This window comes from Saccopteryx bilineata, chromosome 1 (assembly GCF_036850765.1).
Source record: "Saccopteryx bilineata isolate mSacBil1 chromosome 1, mSacBil1_pri_phased_curated, whole genome shotgun sequence".
Classification (NCBI taxonomy): Eukaryota; Metazoa; Chordata; class Mammalia; order Chiroptera; family Emballonuridae; genus Saccopteryx; species Saccopteryx bilineata.
The window spans coordinates 350,251,381-350,263,856 of NC_089490.1; the positions used below are offsets into that span (position 1 = coordinate 350,251,381).

At 38.6% G+C, this 12,476-nt stretch overlaps 1 protein-coding gene across 1 annotated transcript; it reads right to left on the bottom strand.

Moving 5' to 3' along the window:
- Positions 1-1,205: 1,205 nt before the first annotated feature.
- On the bottom strand, positions 1,206-2,159 carry OR52M1 (olfactory receptor family 52 subfamily M member 1). Its single transcript, XM_066253737.1, has one exon. The coding sequence runs from the start codon at positions 2,157-2,159 to the stop codon at positions 1,206-1,208; it is 954 nt and encodes a 317-aa protein (XP_066109834.1).
- Positions 2,160-12,476: the final 10,317 nt, after the last annotated feature.

Genomic DNA, 12,476 nt, shown 5'->3' on the forward strand with positions numbered 1-12,476 from the left:
AGTCTAAAATATTTTAGAACTAACATGGAATACCATAATTTTTAATAACTACAATTAGAAATGATTGCTTCATTCTATTTTTTCTATATTACCACAATTTCTGTTGGTTTCTAGCCTGGAATAGTAATTTTATTATAAAATGTTTATGATCAATAAATATAAAAAGGATATAATCCTATCAAAATATTAAATTTGAAGCAAGAATTCACCAAAGATCTAAAATTATTTCAAGGTTGGTATCTACCACTGAGTCTTTGTTTATTCTCATCACCCTTACTTCATTCTCTACCCAACCTGTTTCATGGCAATAATCCAACTGTTACCTTCTTCTAACTATGTCACTTTATTATTTCAGTATGACTGCTGTCCTTCATGTATACCATTTCAGGGCCTCCAAAACAAAATCTCCCAATGTCTTTCTGTTTATTCCTCCTTACTTCCAGTAACTCTATTGTTGGGAGGGTATATGCAATATTACATTTCCATCTATATGTTTAAGTGGGGAAATGATCTGGCTTCAGAATTTTAATGCCTATTGGAAGCTGGGTCCCATTAAGTTAAGATTCTCTTTCTTTTTTTCTTTCTTTCTTTCTTTCTTTCTTTCTTTCTTTCTTTCTTCTTTCTTTCTTTCCTTTCCTTTTTTAGAAAATTAAATTTAACAGGTGATGGAGGTTGAGATTTCTAATATTCATATTGCCTCTATCCTCCACAAAAGGCCTTTTCTGAGGCAATTCAAAAGGATTAGAAAAACTTGCCAACAGAGTTGAAGTTTTCCAGGCTTTTACTAATGAAATTTGTAAATGGTCTTCAAGAAGGTGCTAGCATATAATTTTACCTTCTAGAAATTGTTCATAACACTCTCCAAAGAGGAACTACAAATTCTTTTCCAAAAAAGGTCAAAAATAGAAATGATCCTACTTCTGTGCTCTGCATGATTGTGTCTACTGTACTTAAGTTGATAAAGTCAAATAAGAAAAAAGATGTTGTAGTACAAAAACTTATGCCTTGATTTCTTTACACGTTCAGATATTTCAGGTACTCCCTTCTCCACTTTCAGAAAATTTATGGTCAAACAGAATATATTCTAGCATTCCTCATAGACCCTTATCTCCACAACTCAGGTAAGACTCAGTTGCATGGGTCTCATTGCATTGGCTTCCCCAGTCAGGACATTTTCTGACCATCACTAAATAGGTGCAGAATAGTTACTTAGGCTGAGCCCCAGCTTTAAGAATGTGAAGAAGTCTCTGTCGAATCTGTTTTGTACGGACAGCATAGACAGCTGGATTGAGGATGGGTGAGATGAGTAGGTAAAAGTTGGCCAAAAGAATGTGGATATGTGGAGGCACATTATGGCCAAAGCGGTGAGTAAGAGAGGACACAGCAATGGGGATGTAGAAGACAAGGATGGCACAGATGTGAGAACCACATGTCCCCAGTGTTTTAAGCCTAGCCTCAGGGGTGGCCAGCCTCATCACAGCCCTGAAAATCATCACATAGGAGGCAGTGATGGCTAATGAATCCAGGATCAATACTAGGAAGCCAATTCCCATTCCATATAAGTCATTGACTGTTGTGTCACCACATGCCAAGGTAACCATGGCCATGTGCTCACAGTAGGAATGGGCAATGATTTGGGTTCGGTAAAGGGACAGTCTCAGGCGAATCATCAGGGGCAGAGGTCCAATGTAGAGTACTCCCCGGAGGAGGGCAGCCAGGCCCAAACGACCCACCATTGCATGGGTGAGCACTGAAGTATGGTGTAGTGGGTCACAGATGGCCACATAGCGATCAAAAGCCATGGCAAGGAAGATGCCTGACTCAACGGTGGCAAAACAGTGGACGAAGAACATCTGGGCTAAGCAGGCATCTAAGTCAATGTTGTGAGCACCAAACCAGAATATGGCTAGCAGTTTGGGCATGGTAGAAGTGGACAGAACCAGGTCGATGACAGCCAGCATGCACAAGAAGAAGTACATGGGCTGGTGCAGGCTGCGCTCTACTCTGACCACAGCCAGAATGGTGATATTCCCCACTATGGCCACCAGGTATATGGAGCCAAAGGGGATGGAGAACCAGATGTGCAGAGACTCCAGTCCTGGGATACCAGTGAGCCAGAAAGAAGTAGGCGCTAAGCAGGCATTATTAGACATAAACATATCTGAGGGTGTGAAGAATCTAGGAGCTCTAAGTTTTAGCTTTTAACTTCTGTGAGAGAGATTGCCTTTGGAAACTGTAGACTAGTAGTTATTATTTCCATCCTGGCCAACTGATGGAACCTATAATAAAGACAAATTACAAATGCCTTCTTGAAAATTGACATTACATATTTTACAAAGAAAAGTATGCATGAAAACACCCACTGGCAAATGTAGAAATAGTCATGCTCATAACTTCTGCTGCTAAATTGCCCTACTCCACTATAGAAGTTTCCAAAATTGTTCATCCAGTAACATTGATTTGGGGAAATTTTTCTAAAGGAAATAGAAAATACAGAAGAGTTCTATGAGCAGTAATTAAATGTAAATCCATGTAATGTGCATATACATATTACTGTATCTATAGTAACGTTATAACATCAATAACAAGCAATGATTTGCTATTTGTAGTTATTGATTTTATAATAATGAAAAGTTGGAAGAAATATGTGTTTAAAAATAAAACATTGTTTAAATTCTAGTACATTGATTCAATGACTTAGAATTATGCATATAACATTTTTACAGCTATATATTTACATTGTAAAATGTTTACATAATTCAGTAAGTGAGGGAATGGTGGGAGGAAGATTATGTTAGAATTTCATTCAAATATATATGTTATATAGAAATATACTTTAACTTAAAAACACAGCCTTCTTTATGTTTTTTTCCTTTTGTATGTATATTCTATCTTTTAAAAATGGCCAAGAACTTTAAAAATAATCTTCTAAATTATTAAAACCCAATCAAAAACATTTTCCTTATTAAATTATCCCCTTATATTAGTGATGTACAATTACTTTTCTCTAAAGGTTTAACACTGGTTTGGTCATATTATCAAATCTAAATGACTTTTTCAAAGATGTTTGGCATAGGACCTAATTCTAAAAGACAAACAAACAAACAAACAAACTGTCTTATTAAGGCTGCCCAGATTTCATGGTTAAAAAGATAATGAAAGGTCAAGTTTCTTAAGTAAGTTTTACCTTAAACTTTCTGATAATCTAGGCATTGTATATAATTAGAAGTAAAAGAAGTAAAAGAAGAGATGCATCTTTTTATGAATAAATTTCAATGAATATTTTGCCTCATTATCTGATGATAGTGATTAAAAAGAATGAACTACAGAGACCAAGAAGGATGTGCTCAGTGAAATGGGTCCTGTTGACTATTTTCTATTCTTTGAAGAGGCAGAGGTCAGCATGAAGCACAGGCTGTCACTTGTCCAACTTCTTGCTCTTCTGCCTATAAGGTCCTCTCACTAAGGATCTAATAATGGCTCCTATTTCTTCACATCCTAAAGGTTCATAAGCTGAAGGTCTAATTTGCATCTTACCATTTCTTGGGCTTGATATCCTCATGTTTTCCATCAGATTCCTAGCAGAGTCAAAGTTTAGACTCCCCATGATCACACTCACTATGGTGCATTTCTTCAAACAGTCATGTTTTCACTGAGAGGTTTATTACCTTCTTGACTTTTATCCAAGCAAATTTCCCTCCTTCTTCAAGGCCCATCCCAGATCACTTCTCTACAAAGCCTTCTTTGGTATCTCTAGCCTATAATGGAATAAGTGGCTAGTAGTCACTGAATTCTCCCCAATTGTCTGACATAAACTCATGCACATTTCAAATATTCTTGTCTAAACATAAATAGCTTACTTCATAAGAAATAGGTGGCCCTGGTTGGTGGCTTAGTGAATCGAGTGTCAGCCCAGAGTATGGACGTCCTGGTTTCGATTCCGGGTCAGAGCACACAGGCGAAGTGACTGTCTGCTTCTCCACCCCTTCCTCTACCTCTTCTGTCCCTCTACCCTCCCTCAGCCAGTGGTTCAATTGGTTTGAGTGTGGCCCTGGGCACTGAGGATAACTCGGTTGGTCTGATAGGGTCAGCCTCAGGAACTAAAAATAGCCCAGTACCTGAGCATTGGCATTGCCAGATGGATCCTGGTTGTGGGGCGCATTCAGGAGTTTGCCTCACTATCTTTCCTTCTCTCACCTAAAAAAAAAAATAAAGAAAAAAAGAAAAAAAAGGAAATAAGCATAGAAATACTTTTATGTAACCTCATGGATTCTTAATTCATATTCCAACACAATTTTAAGGTTTTTTAATTTTTTTAATTTTTTATGAGTTTCCTTTCTTGTGGGTCAGTCTTTGAGTAGGTGTTGAAAAAAAAAGAAAGTTTTGTAAACTTTACAATGGTTCACATGCATTCTTCTACATTAATTCTTACTTTAAAATTCTGTGAATTGTGTACTTTAATATGCTAATAAATAATAACATGTGTGAATTCACTCCCTCAGGGATCAAATGGAAGTTTTTGTCGATCTAAAGGATAAGAAAAGAAAGGGACAGAGAAGTCCTAGGAGGCAGTACCACAGTACCGCTCAGGTCAACAGCTTTGCCATCTACCAAACAAGTTTTCCCACTTCAGGTCTTTATCTTATTCAGTGTTTGGGCAAATTGCCTAGCCTCTTAAAGTCTAAGTTCTTTTATTATGAAAAATGGGGAGAACATCAACTGCAAAGGATAAGTATAAAGAGCAAACAGAATGAGTGTGAGACCGTGGCACATAGCAACAGCTCCCTTTCCCTGGATTCTACTGCTCACTATGGGGAGCAGACCTGAAATTTGCATTCTGCAAATTGGAATAGTCTCCTGTGTTTCTGTTTCACGGAACATTTTTAAGGATGCTTTAAAAGTCTAGGGATTGTAGAGATGGGACAGAGATTTAAGGGGAACACTAGTTAGTATACAGTTTTATCTAAGAGCAGGAAGACTGTCGTAAGTGTTCTCAAATTATTGTGATGAATGACCATCCTAAAGTAGAAAGGGGCCTAATCACTCACTCATTGTCAGGAGAGGTCAAGGTAGTTGTTCTTCGTCACAAAAGAACCAGTCATAAGACTCAATAAAACCCAAATACTTGGATTTGTGCCAGACCTAGTTTAATCAGTGAAATTGTTTTAGACTGGGACAAAGAAAACGTGAATGTATGTTTAAAAATAAAATCCTCCCATTTGATAATTGGCTTCTTGACTGGTGGTTTGTTTGAACTAGGTTGTAGCACTTATGTTGAGTTGCTTTATTTAGAATATTACTAAGAAATATTTTCTGTGTCAGCCCACATAGGGCATTCTTACCTGGACACTAGTGCCATGCCTTCAAATCTGGGAAAAGGCATTCTGATGGTGGGTCTGAAGCTCCTGAGAGATGTTTTGTTATGGTGAAATAAACATGGATTTGAAGCAATACCCATTTAGGTTCAAATACTAACTCCACTATTTCTGGATGTGTGACTTAGGGAGTGTAATCTCTCTGTCTCAGTGTTCTATTCTATTTCCCAGTCTGTTAAATGAAGGGACTAATAGCTACATTAGAGATGCTTTATGCATGTGTATGTGTGTGTGTGCACGCACAGAAGGTCAAATGTTAGGATGCCTGACCTCTGGAATAGGCATTGTATTCCCTTCTTATGGACCCCTCCCCTTGGTTCGTGGCTGTCTTCCACAGAACACAGACATAGTACTATTTCCATATGACATTAGTGACTTCATATCCTTTTTCCCAGCTGTATGAATAGACCTTTACATGGACATAATCAATTGAAGAAACCTGCTGATTGTGTAAGAATCAACTCAGGAGATCTTGCCTGACTGGAGCAGGCTAGAGGCCCAATCAGGCTGGAATAGTCTAATCTTTACTCTGTACAATGGGGAGCACTAGGCAAAAAAACGCTGGGGAAACCTTGGGATTTCTCCGCTTCTTTAATGCCTAATCCAGGCCAAACTAGGGCCAATTTATTTCCTCAACTTTTGACTAGAACTGTGAAGAAGGTAAGTCCTGGATGAACCAAAGTCAAATGTAGTTTCTAAAAATTGAAATGTTTCTAATGACTTTGGTCTCATTTCTGGAATGTACTTACCCACTGGGGTGCCATCCACGGAGCTCTAGGCTTTGTTTCTTACAGTGATCACCTCTTGTCAAGATGCCTGGACAAATTTCACAGTAAAGGAGGAGGACAGGACCCTAGTCTCTTTAATATTTTCTCCTGTGTCCTCCCCTCTTTATCCAGAGGCTGAAAATAATCAGTTACTTCCCAAGGGTTGCACAGAGAAACCTTCACCCTTCCCTCTGGATCTTCACTGACCCCTCTTGGGAGCGGTCTTCACTCCTTATCCCACTTCATCTCCCAGGGCTAGATTATAAACATTTATTTCTATTCTCTTGCTGGGGCTGTTGGCCGGCTCTAGGTCTCTATTCTCTCCCTAGGTTTGAGGTTTTCAGAGACTTAAAGAGGGACATTGGGAAAGTTCACAAGAGAAGGGCAGGGGGAAAAGCATCAGATACTGATATAACCAATATGAAAACCATTGTTTTGTTAATCATCGCTTATGCTATTTAAAAACAAACAATATAAAATCTATGCTATACAAATAAAAAAGAAAATTACTTAAATATGGATTCATCAACATTTTAATTTTTAATTTTGCTTCTAGCTTTTTCAATTAAAATATTTACAAACACAAGTTACAATAGTTTGTATGTCCATGACTGTGGTTACTTTAACCTACACTTTCCAGAGTAGTAGCAAGTCTAGTTTTTGTTTTCCCTCTATAGCAAGTAGAGCAAACATATTTGTCAATAGGCTTTTTTTGGCTCAACCTTAGGACAGAATCGCAGGGAAATTTTCAACCATGTGGAGGCCTAAAGAATTCTACCACCAAATTGTTTTCCAAAAGTGTTTTGTCCAGTTGTTTAACCTAGCATTGAGTTCGTTTGCTAAATTTCCCTGTAGTAATTTTTAAAATATCTATTATATAAATGAGAAAAACAAAGCAAAATATTGTTTTTATTTTTTTGACTTCTACAGAGCATAAACCTGTCAATATATTTATTTTGAACTATTTCTTTACCCATTTTTTACTATATACATTACTTAATATTATTATTATTTTTTAGATTTTATTTGTCCATTTTAGAGAAAGGAGAGAAAGAGAGAGAAGAGGGGAGAGAGGAACAGGAAGCATCAACTTCCATATCAGCCTTGACCAAGCAAGCCCGGGGTTTTGAATAGGCCATCTTAGCGTTCCAGATTGACATTTTATCCACTGTGCCACCACAGGTCAGGCCACCATACACTAAATATTCTTAAGTAGAGAGAATAATTTATAAAATATGGCAAATATTTATGTTTTCCATAGAAAAGTTCTGACATATATACAAAGAGATACTTTTATAATCACTATTAGAAATTTGTAATATTCCATCTTAATTTATGAGAACCCTCAATGGGATTTCCTAATTATTCACACAATATAGTTTCTCTTCTGTATTCTTATTGCTAGACCTTGAAATCTTATTTCAATCTCCTGATGGGCCTTATTGGCCCTTGTCTGTATTTCCTATCATGGTGGCATGCCCAAATAAAGTTTGGCCTAGTGAGTTGTAGATTTAATCTTTCTTATTATGTTCTAAAGGGTAGAAGAATCAAAGATGTTGAAAGCTCTTGTTTCTATAAAGAACTTTTCTCTCTATTGTTACTCTATTATCTTGAGTCTTCACCATTTTGGGAATGCTTCATCTTCCTTTTGAAACCCTTCTGCCATGGTACTGGATGTGGTGAGTTGAGGCCACACTCTGTTTGTAAGGATCTGCTCCTGCCATTAATGCCTCAGCGGAAGTCAGGTTGAATCCCAAGAAGAGGTGCTCCATCTGTCCTCATTGGCACTGTCGAAGTTTAGCTGTCTCATCTCATGCTGGGGCTATTTAGTTAGCATGCCTTTTACCTTCTGCATTTGATTGCTAACTTTTCTATCAATATTCCACATTGTTGTTTATTTAGGTTTACATTCTGGCCTATTCTCTGGATTATTGTATAGGCTTCACAGGCTTTAGAGTTTAAACATTTAAGGACAACAGTTTGGGGACTAGTTCTCTCACAGGTCTGAAGTCTAGACCTTCTAATAAATGATAAGCCTGGTAAATTTAACTTCAAGCACCTCTTTCCATTTTTTGGAATGTGATGAGTCAGGTTGAGGAAGGCATGAAGCACTGCTTAGCCCACAATGGAAACAAAGGCCTCTCACAATTCACATCACTAGAAACTCTAGTTACATACAATCTCTGCATGTAACATCATTTCTTGGTTTTATATATTTCCATATATTTCTAAAACATTTGACATTAAAAAATAAATTTTATATATTGTGCCTGTTGGCTTCTTTTCCTTAGCTTTCTTACTGTGCCATGATGATGCCCAGGCAGAAGTAATAACCTTCAAAATATGGAGCATACACCTAATTTATTTTCTGCCCTCATTCATTTTCATTCTCTTTCAAACATCCTGCACTCATCTTTTCTGCTTTATTCTTGGAGAATGTTTTGTCTTTTTATATCTTTGTGCTAAAGTACATGCCCTTCCCCAAGTTTGAAAAGCTTATTTCCTTCATCCCTTTACACTCTACTTCCCTTCTTTATTCAAATGGGACTTTATAACAGAGAGTCATGAGAAATATTAAACAGTGAAGCCCACTACAAGCCCCCAGGCAGAATTGAGGAACTGAACTGAACAGTGATGTGGACTTTGAGAAATTAAGTATACTATTAGTACGAAGAGTTCTACAACAAAGAAATGAATTACAATTGCTAGAAGTTGAATCATGACTCTGGCTTACTAGTTTTGTGACCTTCTCTTCCCTTCAGTTTCATCTATAAAGTGAAGATGTAATAATGGCAGTTACTTTAGAGCAGAGGTCAGGTACCTATGGCTCACCAGCCAGATGTGGCTATTTTGATGGCTGCATCTGACTCGCAGACAAATCTTTAATAAAAAAAATAACATTAAAAATATAAAACATTCTTATGTATTACAATCCATTCATTTCCTACCGCTCATGTTCATGGTTGAGGATGGCTGGAGCCAAAGACAGCTGTCCTCCGGGACAACATCAAATTTTTATTGGATAATGCATAACGTACACGGGTTGTTGTGAGGTCAGGAAGTAAACTTCCCTCTTTTTAATCAAGTAGTCAGCTAACTAATTGCAGAAACCCTTTTGATGAAGAAGATGGTTAAAAGAAAAAAGGATGAAGAGTGTCGTATTTTTCAGCAGGAATGGACAGAGGAATTAGCCTTTGTGGAGAGAGCAGGTTCTGCAGTGTGTCTAATATGCAATGATAAAATTGCATCGATGAAACGGTCAAATATAAAGTGGCACTTTAACACATGCCATACTACATTTGCACTGAAATATCCAGCGAAGGACAGCAGGAAGAAAGCATGTCAAGAGCTACTGTGCAGAGTGCAAGCTAGTCAGCAGCAACTCTGTGTTTAGACTCAACAAGGTGACTGGAATTTGGCTAGCTTTGCTCGTGCTTTAGCAATTGTGAGAAATGGAAAGCCATTCACAGATGGGGAGTATGCCAAAATATTCATGCTTGATGTTGCCAATGAACTTCTTGATGACTTTTCAGATAAAGTCAAGATAATCAAATGAATAAAAGACATGCCTCTGTTGGCAAAAACTGTTCACGATTGTACTATCATGATGACAAATCAAATTGAGGCAACACAAATGAAGGACATAAATGCAGCACCATTCTTTTCTCTCGCTTTGGATGAGTCAACAGATGTAAGCCATTTATCCCAGTTCAGCGTGATTGCAAGGTATGCTGTCGGTGACACACTACGTGAGGAAAGTCTTGCTGTTTTGCCTGTGAAAGAGACAACAAGAGGGGAGGATTTATTCAAGTCTTTCACTGAGTTCGCTAAAGAAAAAAATCTACCGATGGGTAAACTTATTTCAGTGTGTACTGATGGTGCTCCATGCATGGTGGGGAAAAACAGAGAATTCGTAGCGCTTCTTCATGAAGATGAAAAGAGACCCATCCTAAGTTTTCACTGCATCCTACATCAGGAGGTGCTATGTGTTCAGATGTGTGGTGAGCAGCTTGGTGAGGTGATGTCGCTAGTCATTCGGGTGGTCAACTTTATTGTTGCCCGAGCTTTGAATGATCGCCAGTTTAAAACACTGCTGGATGAAGTTGGGAATAATTATCCTGGTCTGCTTTTGCACAGCAATGTGCATTGGTTGTCAAGAGGGAAGGTGCTCAGCCATTTCGCAGCTTGTCTGAGCAAAATCTGAACTTTTCTTGAAATGAAAAACGTTGAGCATCCTGAGTTAGCTAAACACTGAGTGGTTCCTGAAGTTCTCCTATCTCATAAACATGACTGAACATCTGAACCAGATCAATGTGAAAATGCAAAGCATTGGAAATACAGTCTTATCCCTTCAACAAGCAGTGTTTGCATTTGAAAACAAGCTGGAACTCTTCATAGCTGACTTTGAAACAGGTCGTTTACTACACTTGGAAAAACTGGGAGAGTTTAAAGATGCATGCACAGCAAGTGACCCTGCTCAACATCTTGATCTCCAGCAGCTAGCAGGCTTCACATCTAATCTCCTGCAGTCATTCAAAGTGCACTTTGGAGAATTTTGTGAGCGCACTCATCTTTTTAAGTTCATCACCCATCCACATGAGTGTGCAGTGGACAGTGCCGACCTGAGTTACATTCCCAGTGTCTCCGTCAGAGATTTTGAGCTACAAGCTGCTGACTTGAAGGCCTCAGACATGTGGGTGAATAAGTTCAAGTTCCTGAATGAAGATTTGGAAAGACTTGCACGACAGCAAGCAGAGTTGGCAAGCAAACACAAGTGGGGAGAAATGAAAAAACTTCAACCCGCGGACCAGCTGATTGTCAAAACTTGGAACATGCTTCCCGTCACATACCACACACTGCAGCGTGTGACTATTGCTGTACTGACAATGTTTGGCTCTACATATGCATGTGAGCAGTCTTTTCCACATCTAAAGAACATTAAGACCAACCTACGATCACGTTTAACGGATGGAAGTCTCAATGACTGCATGAAACTTAACCCCACCACGTATAAACCAGACTACAAAGCCACCAGCAAAACCATGCAGCACCAGAAGTCGCATTAATGGTAAGAAGTCCTTTATTCATCATTGGTTAGCAACAGCATAACAACGTTATTAAAAGGAATCAGAGTCTTATTGTACTTTAAAAGTGTTGGTCTTACATAAAACACACACATTCACTTGTATTTAGTGTTAAACATACTGTATGGCTCTCATGGAATTACATTTTAAAATATGTGGCATTCATGGCTTTCTCAGCCAAAAAGGTTCCTGACACCTGCTTTAGAGGGTTGTGAAAATTGAATTGAAAAGCATTCAGTAGGGTGGTTGGCACACAACAGGTTTTTGCAAATCTAACTAATCTCGGGCATTTTGTTTTCTTTGCAGGATGCACTCTATATTCTCCCCAATCTTAAGTATCCTCTGAGGACTTGAAGAAACAAAGACTCTTCATCCACTAAGCATCTGCCTCCTCTTGCAATCAGGAACACCCTAGGGGCCAGAGCACAGAGAAGAGCCAGTCTCTGGAGCTGTTACAGTGTTTGGCTATTGGGCAGAGGCCAAGGGGAGCTGAGGGGTCCAGGGACAATGCAGGATGATAGAGAACCTAAAGAGGAAGAACGACTCCCAGGGGGAGGTCTTTAAAAGTGACATACTCACCATGACTCTATGTGGTTCATCTTTGATCTTATGCTGCACTTACAGCTTCTCCTGAAGGGTCCTGTATAAATCTCCATTCTTTTGAGTGAAAGAAATGCGGAGACATCAGAGGAAGTTGTATAGAAAATTCCAGGGATGTGAGTATCAGACCTGGGGACTGGACATTGAGATGATGGAGTCTGAAAGCCAGGGTCACCCTAGAAAGGAGGATATAAGCCCTCCACTCCACTATAAAGGTCTGGCCAGGCCTGGTGGGTACTATGATGCCAATATCATCTTCTGGAAATGCTGAGAGAATGGGGAGTGTGGAGAAGGAGTAGGGGACGTGTGATTACTTTGGTTCAAAGTTGAAAGAAAAAGGGATAAATTCAATCATGGTATGATAAGACAGTTTTCAGAGACCAAAGGAGTTGTAGGGAAAGAAACAGCAGTAGGGATGATTGAGAGCATCTTTATTTGGTTGTAGAGGGGAGGCATAGTGTTATCATAAACACAAAGGTTATATCAAATGAGTTATGTATTACTGCCTTTACCTTTAAACAATTGTGTTTTTCCTGTCCTTTAAATAGGACTGAAAAATCCTAACATATCCTATAACTTATTTCTTGGCCTTAAGTGGCTCGTCTAGGCCTTTTATTTTTAGTGATTGGCACCCTCTAGGTCTTTCTGTG

Coding starts and splice junctions, on each gene's coding strand:
- OR52M1 (XM_066253737.1), bottom strand. CDS start 2,159: ATGTTTATGTCTAATAATGCCTGCTTAGCGCCTACTTCTTTCTGGCTC.